Source organism: Meleagris gallopavo, chromosome 10, assembly GCF_905368555.1.
Source record: "Meleagris gallopavo chromosome 10, MGAL_WU_HG_1.1, whole genome shotgun sequence".
Lineage (NCBI taxonomy): Eukaryota > Metazoa > Chordata > Aves > Galliformes > Phasianidae > Meleagris > Meleagris gallopavo.
Genome location: NC_139413.1, coordinates 27624435 through 27638918, shown reverse-complemented (window position 1 = coordinate 27638918; position 14484 = coordinate 27624435). Strand labels below are relative to the sequence as shown.

General features: G+C 49.1%; 1 protein-coding gene across 2 annotated transcripts in view; it reads right to left on the bottom strand.

The window, feature by feature from the left end:
• Positions 1–11570, bottom strand: part of CACHD1 (cache domain containing 1) — a 92387-nt gene extending 80817 nt beyond the window's left edge. For both annotated transcript variants that reach the window (XR_014885304.1, XM_085231947.1), the window contains exon 1: positions 11059–11570. Coding sequence is in view for 1 of the 2 variants with exons in the window: in XM_085231947.1 (XP_085088073.1) it covers positions 11059–11262 (204 nt within the window). In the remaining variant the exon portion in view is untranslated. The remainder of the gene's footprint in view (positions 1–11058) is intronic.
• Positions 11571–14484: the final 2914 nt, after the last annotated feature.

The window sequence follows — 14484 nt, the reverse complement described above, 5'->3', positions numbered from 1 at the left end:
GCCTCCTTCCACAAAGCGCCCTTTCATCCAGGCAGTGTGTCTATTAAATACGTCCTGTTAATGTGCATACATTTTTATAAAGAGATTATAAAGTGAAGATTCAGTCACTAACTCGGCTGCACAATAAGATTTTTAAGTTTATTACTAGGAAATTGGGGTTTTAAATGAGTAGCTGGGAACGCTTCGTAACTCCTCTGTACTATTACTCAAATAGGGCTGGTAGCTACAAGCGACAGCCAGAGCTGTACTTGGTGAGCTTTAATGCTTTCACTTCTTTATTTGGTGACACATGGGCACCTCCAGCCACGATCCCACTGCATTCAGTGCCATTTAGGTAGGAAATGAACCGCATGAGTCAGGTCCCGAGACCTTACCTGCACAAAATGTGATGCTGTGAGGATAACAGCACCCTCTGCCTCCTTGGGGTTACAGGTGTGTCACTTAAAACCCCAGCTCACATCATTCAAACTGAGGGAGCACTGATATCTCCCAGGCTAGAAGTCACCTGCGCAGTCCCTGTCTCCCACCCACGCCTTCTTGAAGTGCTTTACCAACTTCTCACTGACCTGTACCATTGGGCACAGTGGAAAAGAGGGCAGATGTTGGGGTCTCCTGCCCTGCTCCAGTCACTTCTCATCATCCCAAGACCCCTCTGGGTTTCCACCTGCACCTGCCAGTGCCATATCCTGGAGAGGCACAGCCAAAATACCTGGTCCAGCCCAGCCTGCTATGCAGGACAGGTTTTGGGGAAGCTCCACAGCATCATCTCACTGCCACTGGGAAGCTGCAGAAGAAGTCTGATGCAGATGCTGCTCTCTCTGGCTGCTCCAGATGAACTGGTGAGATGCCACTTGTTCCTCAGTGTTTGCTTCTGCTCTCACCAAAACCAAAGCAGTAATCAGCTATTTGGTCTACCTTCTCCATTATATTTCCCTTCCTATCTTTTTCTCCTCTTCCTTTGCTCACAGGGGCTCAGACTCTCCCAGGAATCTGAATCACTCAGTCAGGTAGATTCACATTCCTGCCAGCCCTGGGAAAATGCAGGCTTTTTTTTTTTTTTTTTTTGTCAGCCAAAAGAGGAAAAGGAAAGAACACATCTTTTTTATTTCCTGCATCAAAGCAATGCCACAAGTTGACAGCCTCCACCAGTGTGGCTATGGCTTCCCTCCAGCTTCACATGCCAGCCTTTGCTGATCTGCAGCCAGCCACACCACCAGCCCGCAGACTTGCTATAACAAGATTTTAATATTTGTAATATATTTTGGGACATGCAGGCAATCAGACTGGCTCTGACCTTTTTTCAGAGCGGGACTCCCAAACAGACTGTGAATGCAGCTGTTTTTAAAACCAAACATCGTCTCCTTGCAGCAGCAGCAGCAAAAAACGTAGTCCTATTCCTCATTACAGACACAGGGATGGAGTGGATGGCTGTGAAATTGCTGCCTTTTGTCACACAGACAGCACAGTGCAGACCTTTGGGTCTGTAGATTTGCAGCCCCAGGCATCAGTCCAGCTCCCTGTCAGCCCTGCAGGGAAACCTCCCATCAGGTGCACACCACCAGGGATCCATTTCAGCCACCTTTTCCCTGGTCCTGGCAGAGCAGCTCTGTCCATCCATGCACCTGCAGGAAGGCAGCAGACATCCAGCCCTGCTGCACCTTCAGTGCTAACAAGTACCATGCTGTGGGAACGCAACTCACCACCTACACTTCCATACTGGTCAAAGTTTGTCTCCTGAGGCCATGGACACACAAGAACTCATATTTTTGGTATCAAAACTACCAAAACACAGATTAATAAGAATCAGCCAAGAGCCTGAATGAGCCCCAGCTACACACCATGCACTACTAAGCCCAGCTGCTCTCACATAACTCAGGCTGGATGTGGCTCTGGGCAGCCTGGTCTGCTGGTTGGTGACCCTGCACATAGCAGGGGGTTGGAACCAGAGCATCACTGCGGTCCTTTTCAACCCAGGCCATTCTATGTTTCTATGATAACTCGGCTCAGAGGTGGCATCAGCTTCTATTACATTTTCAAAGAAACCCAAAACAATGCAGCTCCTCTGCTAGAATTCGTAATGACTGCATTATCTCATCCTAGCTGGTTATTCTTTTCACTCATAGCACGCATTTTCAACTGCAATAAATCAATCAGATGACACATTCGAAGCAAAGAGCACAATGCAGCAGGCTGCACTTCTCAAACAAACAATTCCCATTGCACGTATTCGTTTCTTGCAGGCTCTGCCTCTGCATCTTCCCTTCTTCTCTCAAAACAGCTCTGCACCTCTGCTCCTTGCAAAGAAATCCTCCTTTTCCAACACTGAAAGCTGTGCTAATTGATGTTGCTTCTCATTCACTTTTGGAGGCTGATATTTTACTCTTAGACACACGTGAGAAAGAAGCATTTGAAAGTCTGAGGTTGCCATGGCCAGACTCACAGTTAACAATTTACCAAACACATAAATAAGAGAAGGGGGGGCAAAATAACATTTATGTGGCAACGTGGTGAAAAAGCATTTTAAAATTCATTTGGTTCGACTTCTTACCAAAGAGAAATCAGTAACTGGTGGCTTACATTCAGCTAGCTACCTGCTACTACACTGTATTTTAACAGAAATACAGCATAGCATCAGTAGGTCAGTATCCAAAATATTAAAAGCTGAGTAAAACTGTTGCAATAAGAGCCTACAGGGGCAGCTGAGTTTAATTCAGGATGGAGGGCAGGCTTCCCAATCCCCTCAGTTTTACACTTGCAAACTGGACACTGGTGAAACTAACCTAAAGCTAAAATAACTTGATGTTTGCAGTTTTCATCCTCCTCCTGCAATGTATTTAGAAACTTTTCCCAAATATGTTGTATTTACTTATTTTAAATCACAGCCTCCCACACACAAAACACAGGCCGCTGTGTGTCCAGGAATAACACTTGCTAATTTTAATCTAGCAGACCAAAGACTTTGAAATTCACAGTTTAAAAACAGATGCCTGACCAACCAGCCTTCCTCCTGCCCAGGGTGTCTGAATACCTGCACCACAGCTGTAACAGGTTTAAACTCAATACCCTTTCATTGTTGAAACTGCTGAAGGTGCTACCCTTAAAATAAGCATCTTCCATGTACGTTTCACACAACACAAAGATTCTGTCTTCAAAGCGTTGGCATGGCCTCTGTTGAGCATACAGTCCATGATGCTGTGCCTGAGGGCCTGGAGCACACACCAGGGCTGCCATCAATGATGCAATGAAGTGGCCATTCCTCCTTTGCTTTACGCCCCTCACCACAATGAGGGATGCTGCTTTTCCTCCAAACAGCATTTAGGTCTCCAAAATCGAAAGCCAGGCACCCCCTATGACTTCGGTACTAGGGAGAAAAAAGAAGGGAAGATAACCTACAAGCCCAGAATGCCAGACAGCTTGGGCTCCAACCCCCCGTTCAGGAGCCCAGGGCCCACCCATGGCTATGGGCACCTCCAGGGATGGGCACCCACAGCTCTGGGCAGCAGTGCGAGGCCTCACCACCCTCTGAACAAACTATTTCCTCTAACATTTAAGCTCAATCTCCCCTCTTTTAGCTTAAAGCTATTCCACGTGTCCAATCACTACCTACTCGTGTAAGAAGTTGGTAAAGTGCTAGCTCTCTGCTCATTTGGTTAAAGCCAAGATGCTCCACTAACTCACCCTTTGTTTCAGTACCAACACTACATGCACACAACAGGAAAGCCTGCTGTAAGACCTCCTGCTCCAAGCCCACGTGTTTTGGATTCCCATCTTCTCAAACAAACAAAAGGCAAAGCAGATCTCAGAAGCCTCTAAATGCTAGAAAATAACTTTATCTAGAAATTGCCATTATCTAACAAAATTTTTCAATGCAGTAATTTACCTGTGCTTTCCTTGGCAGCCTCCCACAATCACAGCATCTGAAGAGCCACCACCAAAGGATCAGGACTCAGAAGGGCAACCCCTGGCTCGCTCTGGGAAGCCAGCTCCCACCCCATACAGCTGTGTGGGAATCCATCCCTGCTCCCCTCTGCTCCAGCACCACAAACACTTCCCTTGGCTGTGCTCAACGTTACCTCCGAGGGGAAAGCACAACCCAAGAGGAAATATTTCTAATAGTTCCTTTGCGGAAAGCAAGAGACCCGGGAGCTGAATTAGAGATGGGAGGTGATAAAAGCACCCAGTCCCTTTGGTGTGGTTCCATCACATTCTCTCAGGATGCTCAACACCCTCGGGTCTGACACGGGATGAAGACTCAGAGACAATTTTCCCCAAAATTAAAAAATAATAAAATTTAAGAATTACAACACGTTCCTGGTCTAGAATGCACAGAACTGGCACAGAAACCCTCCAGTAACCCTACCAGAGCAAATGCACACCACCTCCCCTTGAGGAGTCCCACCCCCAGGCGCCTTTACAGGAACTGCCAGATGTGTTTCTTCCAGAGCCTTTTTCCTCCAGCCTTATTCTCACCTGTATCGACCCTTAGCATAGCCAAAAATGCCTGTTGCATCGCAGCAGTATGTGCAGAAGAGGGCCAAAAACGGACAAAGTGCTCCAGGCAGCCCCACAGAACTGCTCAGAGTCACACCACAGCTTTTCTCAGCAGCGTGGTGTGGCTTTTCTCCCTGCCAGCAGAGTGGCCACAGCCTCGAACCACACAGTCAAAGCAGAGCAGAACAGTGCACTCGAAGGGAAATGACACCAGTGAAAAGTTGGTTTTATCAGCTGCTTCTGGCTGAGAAGCTGGCAAAAGGAGATGTAATAGTTTGTTTTAACTAACGATTGGAAACGTGCAAATAGACTTTTGCAAAAATCACTTGGGAGTCTCTACAGAGACCTTACCCACAGCTGATAAAAGTGGTGCCAGTAAAACTTTTTATGGCATCAGGAATGGCTGTTATTGATTTGTGACACCACTGTTTCAAAATCAGCTCAGATTTCCTTTGTAAATTCACAGGCAGAACAGTACCTTACAGAAACATGGATCAGACTGGAATTCACATAACACAGGATTCCAGCCATGCCTCGGCACATTCTCTACTTTCTACTACAAAAGTCACATCTTATAACAGCCACTGGATAAATACCAATATTACTAAACTCAGTTTTCCATGGGAAAGAGAGCACCCTTACAGAGTCCATTAACACCACATGTTATGTGACAAAAACGAGCTACAGGGAAATGCTGACAGCAGAACACTCTGCTTTTTATGATGCTCTGAAGTTCATAATCTCACAGTTTATCCTGTATTAATCTTACTGAACAAGAAGGGATAGAACAGCAACTAGCTAGAACTGCAGGAGTCTCTGACATGCAGACACAAAACTGACATATCAAATAAGTTACTTAAATGTTGACTTCTATCAGCCACGTTTAGAAAAATCCAAAAGTGATCATTTTCCTACCCAACCACACACAAACCCACCACCACCAGGACGTTCACCCAGCTGTTATGAGCTCCCTCGAGCCCCAACATGCAGCAGGCTGTCAGCCCACCAGCCTGCTGTCAAAGCCATGTGAGCTCCAGCTATGGTGTGGCAAAGGAAATAGGGAATAGAGGACACTCCCTTCAGCTGGACACTTGCATATGAGTGTGCAGAACTGATAAGATTCTGATTTTTTTTTTTTTTTTTTGCCAATCTCTTCACTGATAATTGATGAAAATAGTGAGTGCTGGAGTTCCTGCTGCACTACAACCATCAGGCACCAACCTCTCCTCCACTGAATGAAGCAAAGAAAGAAGTTGGCTAACATACACACTGTATTGACCTCCCTGCCATCCTAACATGTGTGTTATCAGCTCTGCCACGGCTGTGAGAGCCCCAGTGCTTCGTGGCTTACCTGGATGCCTTCATGCTAATGAGAACCCTGTCCCTGCGCAGGGTCCCTCAGCAGGGAACAGCTCATTATCTACCAGCCCACCTTGCCATGTGGCATCCAGCACCTTTTATCTGCACAGGACAGCTGTGTTCCCCCTGTTTGAAGCAAAATGTCACTCTGCAAAGCACAAAAGCAAATGCAGCACAGCTTACACCACTGACGATGCCTCAGAGCTTTGAAGGAGCGGCTCAAAGCCGAATTAAACATTCCAATTGCATCTCCCGTGTCCGACTGCTCTTCTGCCCTTCCACTTGCACCTCTCCCTGCCTTTCTGAAACGTTTCATGCTGGAAAAAAGGAATCCAGGTGGAACAGGATGAAAAACTGCTGCAGTCTTGGGCTTTCGCAGTGTCTGTCAGAGCTGGATTTGGACCAGGACATCATCACGTCAAACAGATGAGATGCACCACTGGTTTCTGCTCCTTAATTGTTACTAAACTGAGCAACACTGCCAAATGTAAAAAATAAGAATAATTCTACTCAAACATTAGTCAGCCTTCCTTAGTTTGTTGTTTTGTTTCTCCCCCCCCCTATTGCATTTCAATTCCACAATCTTGAAACAACCTGAAAACAAGAACAAAAGGGAATCAGTTTTCTATGCAAAATGCTCATGGACAGAAGGGTAGAAGCATGCAAAATTCCTCTTTCAGAGTGATGAACTGCAGTTCTGGTACTTGAGCTGGTCTGCAGTGCAGCCTGAAATGGGATTTCTCTCTTTCAGACTGTAAATCCACTGTTGCTAACCAGAAGACCATCCCACTATAAATATATACATTATTTGTATTCTGCCAGTGTTCATTTCCAAAGTGATTATATGGGCAAACAGCTCTTGTGGCTGTAACTCCTTGCCATCACCCAGAAATCCCTACAGGTTTTCCAGAGGAAGGAGGCAAGTCAGCCTCCCCCTGAGCCCCAGGACATCTCTGCAGCATGGTGGTGTTCTGTGCCATCTGCTCATCTTGCAAAACACATGGCTGGACAAGTTAGTAGCAAAATAAACACAGCGTGTCTGCCAGCCAACCTGGAGAAGCATGTGCTGCACTGTTTGTTGCTTTTACGCACTGCTACGGCATCTGAGCAAGTATTAACATTAAAAGAAAAATAACAAAATCCACAGCGAGGAAGCAAGGGCATCAAAAACGGGCATCAAACTGCTATTTTCACAGTCAAAATACATTTGTTTCCTCCAACCAACACATGGTGAGGAAGAGCCCCGCTTCCTTCATGAGGTGCAGAGGATGAAGGTGGCAGAGCTGTCTTCAAAATATCAAAGCCCCTCTGGGCTTAAAACTTTGGTTACTATCTGACTGGAAACATCAGTGTGTAGCTGGAAAGTTATAGAAGCACTTAACAGCACTTTTCATCTTCAAAGCATTGCCTGATCCTTTCAACTCTCCCCAAAAGCACCGCATCCCCACTTTGTGGGTGGAGATGTTACCGTGCCCGGCGCTATCCAAAAGGGGCAGCTCAACAGTTCTCACCTTGCCCTGCGCCCATCAGAGGGTTCAACCATACCAGAAACAAACCAAACACTCACAAAATATTTTACTCATTCTCTTTCTGCCTTCACCTCACAAGGAAAAGAACTTTGGCTGCATGAGTCTCCTCTGTAATTTCAAATGTGTTGGAGAAACCAGGCAGAGGTTGGCCAGGTAATGGAGCTGAGGGAAATTCCACTGTTAGATGAGGTCACGACAACCATCAATTTTGCTATAATTTCAGTATAAAGCGCCCTTTAATTGTTAATTACTACTGAGTGATGTCTCTGTCCAGGAGAACAAACTACAGCCTGCCTGCCACCTGAGCTCCTCCTTCCCAGGCTCCAACCATCAGTGAGCCAAGACATGAGGCTATTTCACACCAAGCCTACTGAATAACAAAAGGCAGCTCTGCTGCTCAGGCTCCAGCAGAGATGTGACTGCAAATCATCTTCCAAAGGTGAAGTCTGCTACCAAACTAAAATACTTCTGATAACCACAGGGCTGCTGTCACCTTGCAAAGTACTGCATTCTGCTGCTGCTTCCAGCCCTGCTTCTCTACATGTGTTCTCTCCACAGAGCAAACAACAGTGTGTGAGCTCGCTGCAAAGAAAAGAACTCTCTTCTCTTGGATTTCATCTCTTGAGTATAGGACTGCTGCAGTTATAACAATAATGCTGCAGCTTAAAATGGCAGATTTCTTCTGCATTGCTGTCGCTTCATTTACCCACATGCCCAGCAAAGGTTTCTCCTCCCACACTCCGGCACTCGAGGAATAAAAATGGTGCAGCTGTTTCTGATTAATTAGGGTGCAATGCTGATGAACTCTGGGGAGAAACTCAAGCAGATCACTCTGATTAAGCACAGAAAGATGGGCATACATGCACACACACCACTCCCACCACAATGCATGTGATGTTCAGCTACAGCACTGCCATTAACCTCAGTTTTTGCAGAACCATCATAGCAGGAACAATTAACTGGTGCAATATAGCAAGACAATTGATGGATTCCATTTAAGTGCTCTCATGGGAGCAGCACCAAGAGCTGCAGCACACAGCAGGAAGCAGTGGCACACGGGTGCTGTCTCTGGATACATACCTTGTGTGCAGCACACTCAGCCGACGATGCATCCCACAAGCTGTCCCCCATCTTACACTATCCTAGCTGCTCCATGCAGCACCATGAAAGGAATAAGTTTATATATGAACTTGGAGTACTTGCAGGTACGAGAAAAGAAAGCACTACTTAAAAGCAAGAGTCAGATACAGCATCAGCATGCTCATGCATGTGTCTATAAATAGAGAGCTGTGATGTAAGTGCCAAAAACAACGGTCAGAGCGATGCTGGCATCAGGAATCTCCCATCCTCATTCCTCCTGTAGCTTCAGCCTGTGTTACAGTGCAGATGAACACACACCTCACTTCTCTCAACTACAAAAAGTAATGCAATTAGCTTAAAAACACTCAGCTCGTCTTACTGCTGTGCTAACTATGTGAAATACTGGCAGAGGAAGAACACGCTGCAGGAAGTAGATGCTGCACAGACAAGATGTTTCTTGCTCTAGCAGAAACCCAATGTATTGTTTATCCCCCAATTCCAAACCCATTACACCCCACCCCTCTGCACAGGCATTTAAGGCTCAGACATTTGGGGGTTCTCCTCCTACCTCTTCCACTCACTCCTCTAACATCTGCTCTGGAAGCTCCGTCTCCAGTTTTCTCTGTTTCCAGACTGTATGACTCAAGCACACCCAAACCAGCCCCTCACCTTCCCTCTATGTAAGCAATCACTTCCACCTGCTCCATCTCTCATTGGATGTCTCCTCCCCACCTCCAACCCAGACCCACCCGTCCTCAAAACTCTCTCCTACAGTTCTGCCCCATTTTAGTGAAAGTGACACCACCTCCTGCCCACCACCAGAACATAAGATAGGAGCTGAGCTGAGCAGGACCAGAGCATGAAAGCAGTGTGCAAGAGGAGCATTCAGTCCTGGTGCTTCCTCCTGTACAACTCACAAAACTAAATAGAGCTCCAGATGACAAGTGTTAACCCACAGACACCTGCCTCTCCCTCTCAAAGCCATCTACACTCATTCCATCTCCTAATTCTAGATGGTTCCAACATCCACCTGCTCATCACAGCCGCTGGCATCCCCCACCTCTGTGCTCTCACCAGTCCCTCCTGATTTCAGACCTATCTCCACATCACCTCAAAACCAGGGCAATGCCCATAGGTTTATAACCAACCAAAGCACAAAAGTGCTCTCAATTTCCCCAGAATCCTACCCTTATCCCTCAGCACCTGCTCGCACCAGGCGATGGTCCCACAGCACCACGCTCTCCATAGCTCTGCACAGGCAGAGAGTGGTAACTGCACCAGTCCGGGCAGGTTTGGGCAACTTCAACCCTAAAATCAAGCACGAACCACAAGCTGCAGTGACACATGTCATAACATTTTTTGTTCTACTGTAGGAGGTCAGCAAAGCAGCTTCAAAAATCAGGGGTGGTTCGTTTTCATTGGGTTTTAATCTTAAACAGCTGTAATAATGTTACAGAGGAGAGGAAAGCACAGGCTGCGCATTAGTTTGATGGGAGCTAAGGCAGCCAAAATATTAAGCATATAAAAATAGAGCTCAGTATGAAAAGGGTTTTCAGAGTTTAACTACCGGTCTCACCGCATTCAATTACTTTGGGGCTTTAAAAATCCAACTGATGGTAAACATGGTGCTTTCACATTACGTGCATCCCTGTGCACTGGCACCCAGATGGCTGCAACCAGCACCATCCTTAGGAGGAAGGTTCACTGGAGTATTGCAGGGAGGTAACCTTGTGCTTGTCTGCAAAGCTGCCTTGTGTAAGACAACAGCGAACCACAGAATCGTTTGAGCTGGAAGGGACCTTTAAAGGCCATCTGGTCGCACTCTGCAATGACACCTACAGCTCCATCAGGTGCTCGGAGCCCCGTCCAGCCAATATGTGTCAGCCACGACCCTGATCAAGTTCGGGGAGCTGTGATTTTCTTTGTTTAGCTGGTTGGGTTTGTTTTGTTTTCTGAATGCACCCGAGGCAGATTCAGCGATACAGTTACCCTGATTTAATCTGCACTGAGCAGAGACCCCACCGTTACGTTATCCCCGAGAAACACACACATATGCACGCACGGCGCGGGGAAAAGTGACTTTCCTGCAGTCGGCATAGCAATAATCCACCTTGCGAGCGGAATCACTCGCATTCGCGTCATCTCAGCATCGAGGACACGAGGCAGCACGGCGCTGCCCGGACAGCGCGACACGCCGCTGCCTCGAGGTGACAGAACGGAGCCGGTTCGGAGGAGATCAAAGGCCATTTGGGTAGAGACCCCCGCTGCTCATCGCCCTTTCGGCTCGGAGCCTTTCAAAGCCGCATTTGCCACCGACGGTTCTTTTTCCAGAGCCCCTCTCCGTCCCCACCTGCGCTCGGGGCGGGATGCCCGGGGGGACGGGGGGGCTGCGCTCTTTGTGCCGCGCGGGCACCGGGATGGCGGCACGCAGCGCCGGGCCGGCACAAAGGGAGGGAAAGTTTGCAAAGAAGGGAAGAACCAGGGGGAAAAATAAAAGGGGGGGGGGGGGGAAGGAAGAAAGAAAGGAAGGGCAAAACCCGGAGGGAGGAGGCAGGGCGATCCAGGCGGGCGGGAGCGGGCAGAGGCGGCCGGGCCGTACCTGCATGGTGACGACCCCCAGCTCCTCGGTGGCGAGCTTCCTCATCTGCGTGGCCAGAACTTGCGCTTCCTCCAGGATGGAGAACTCCGCCTCGGCGGCGCCCAGCCCGCACAGCGCTGCCAGGCACAGGAGGCCCAGCGCTCCCCGGCCCCGCGGGCGGCGGCCCCGAGCGGCGGCCTCCAGCCTCCCTCCGCCCCGCGCCATGCTGCCGCCGCGGGAGAGCCGAGGGCGCCGCTTCCCCCGCTCAGCTCCGCTCCTCTCCGCGCCGCGACGCCGCTCCCGCCCCGGCCGGGGCTCGGCTAGGGCCGCGGGGCGGCCGCCATGCGGGGGACGGCGGCTCCGAGAGCGCTGCGCCCCGCGCCCGGTTGCGGGGACTGAGAGCGGCGGCGGAGAGACGCAAAGTGCGGAGCGGAGGAGGAGCGGGAGCGGCGGAGCCGCGGCGGGGAGAGGCGAGACGAGGGAGGCGTCTGGAGCCGCGCGCTGCGGGCGGGGGCAGCGCGGGGCCGGACCCCTCCTCCCGTCCCGTCTCGTCCCGTCCCGTCCCGTCCCCTCCCCTCGGCCGCCGCCCCCCGCTGCTGCCCGCCCGAAGAGCCCGCGGAGCGGAACGGAATCGGAGCGAGCTGTGCACGGCACGGGCCGGGAGAGCGAGCGCGGCTCCGCGCGGCGCTGCGAGGCGGACATCTCCACGCGCGTTTGTATTTACTTCTGATTTTCCTTTTTTTAAATCAGAGTTCTCCCGTCCGAAGACCCGCCTCCTCCCCTCCGGCACCCCGAGGCCGAGCGCCAGCCCTGCGGGCCTCACCTCGCCTCGTGTCAAAGCCTCGAGGGTCTGCGCAGTTTTAAACACATCTGCAGCGATGAGATGCTCCGAGGCTCACTGCGGAGGTGAATCTTTCGGTGGCGGCGCGCGGATGTCCTGGAGCAGAGCATCCCACGAATTAACGACCCGTCAGCACCGGAACCCGGCTGGGTGGCCTCACATCTCCGTGCCTCGTGCGACCCTCGTGGCCGCCAGGTACTGCACACGGTCCGTGCCTGGCGTACAAAACACCGTTGGTACAGCTTCCATGTTGTTTCACGCGATAGAAAATGTCTATACATGGAGTTTTGGCCACTTTTCATGGTTGATTTCCTGACATTTCCCACGCACCGGCAGTTCAGCACAGCAATGCCCAGGCCCCACTCCCTGCCACCAGGCTTACATGAATTAATGGATTTCATAGAAGCTTTAAAGTTGGAGGAACCTCGAAGATCCCCCAGCCCACCCCCCCCCATGTCCACTGCCCACATCCCTCAGTACCACATCCCCACAGCCCTGGAACCGCCCCAGTGATGGTGACCCCACCACCCTCTGGGCAGCCTGTGCTGGTGCACACCCGCTCTTTGGAGAAGAAATTTCTCCTAATACCCAATGTGCCCCTCCCCAGACACAGCATGAGGCCGTCACTTCTCGCCCTATTGCTGTTCCCTGGGAGCAAAGGCCAACCCCCATCTCACCCCAACCTCCTTTGTGGAGGAGTTGTAGGGGGCAATGAGGTCTCCCCTGAGCCTCCTCTGCTCTAGACTGAACAGTCCCCATTCCCTCAGGACTTGTGCTCCAAGCCTTTGTGCTTGGGTTGAATAAATAGAATACACAAATGCCTTATCTATTCATCCTTGGCTTTTGCTCTTTTAGGTGACTTACAATTCTAAAATAAGATACTTTTTCACGTACCTTGTGCAGTACTTCTGGTTTAGGACTGAACCAAATGACACGTCTCCAAGCTGCTGTATCTTTTATTTCCATGGCTAAGACAGCATTGGCCACCTGAACGACAAGGTATTTTCTTTCCATCATGCTGGGGCTCTTGGACTTCTGTTGGAGTATTTTCCCTGGGCCCAAAAGGGAGAGAAGCTGAAGGGAGCCAAATTTGCTCTTAACACCAGTCATTTTCATATTACATTTTATGATTTTTTTTTCATTAGATCCACTAGTGGAGGACACAAAGGTTTTGCGTTATAAAAGCCAAGTGGTTTTCAAACATCTTGGCTACATTACCCACATTTTTTAAACTTCACTTCTGACCCCAGCTGCATGTTTGAAAAGAAAAATCTCTCTGTAAACTTTGTCATATAAAAAATTATCCCATCTAGGCAACAGCTGGAACCACTGAATCGCCATCCATCCAAGGCATCCAAACTCACACTCCCAATCTTGAAATCACTACAAATAGTCTTACTCCTTTTCATTTCTTGTTAACAAACTAACCTCAGGAAATGAATGAGGCAGCTGTCCTGCTTCCACAGTGCCAGCATCCTGCTGATGGCAAGGTAACTGATGGAACAGGATTATGGCTTTCATACACAGCCCAATGATGCACCTGGCAGCCCCGGAGGCAGAGCTGGCTGCTGGCCCTGCAGCCTCACAGTGCTGCCTCCCACCTCCTCCTGGAACCATCGCTGCCACCTCGAGATCAGCTTCCACACATCTGGAGTTTTAAGGAAAAATAGGAAATGACTCCCTCCAAAATACCACAGGGGGAAAAAAAAAAAAAAAAAAAAAACAAAAACAAAACAAAACGAATGTGATATCTAAAAAATGCTTTGCTATTCAAATGGTGTGATAGTTGGAGTCACGGAACATCAGCCAAGAGCTGCCCACACAAACAACCCGAGGCTGAGCGCTCTCTCAAACCAGGCTGCTCTTTAAGTGTTTGGATGGTGATGCAGTTGTGTGTTAAATCCTTCTCCTGTTCCTTTGGGATAAGCCTTGAGGAAGAGAGACAAGGCCCTGTAGGTGTGGTTGTGTCACGGTGCACCCAAAAGAGGAGGAAGAGATAGTGAGATGCAAATGCCAGGAGAAGAGATCAAATCTCTGCTGTGCTACCAGCATTTGGGCATAAATAATTCAGCCATTCAGATTTGCAAAAATGAGGCCATGCTAGAAATATGTCCTTTTCCTAAACAGCAAAGGAAAAAAACGAATCTGAAATTTAAGTGCTAGGGAATGGGAAGAAGAGGAACTCATGCTGAGAGTAAGAGTCCTTCTGTCACAGCGTAAGCAGACAGGTCAGTGTGTGCCGACATGGGGAACAGAACTGTGTGATGGCTCTGCAGGAGCTCTTTCACATGGCAGCACCAAAAGAAAGCTGTTTCTGTAGCACGTGATGCAAAATGTACTGAGCCAAGGTTAATTCACTGCATATATCCCTCTGTTGTGATCATGACTTTCTTGATGTACTTTCTGAAGTTCCTTTACTGATGCTAAATTTGTGTTTTCCAAACTCTAAGCTAACTACATATCCAGGTACAGACCCACGTGAATACCAAATTCTCTGTGGAAAAAAAAGCAGCATCCTCCGCTTGCTGTACTTGTTTCACTTTGTGGCAAGTCCCTGTGCTGTCTGAGCAAATCAGGAGCTTTGTGAGTTGGAAAGGCATGGTCTG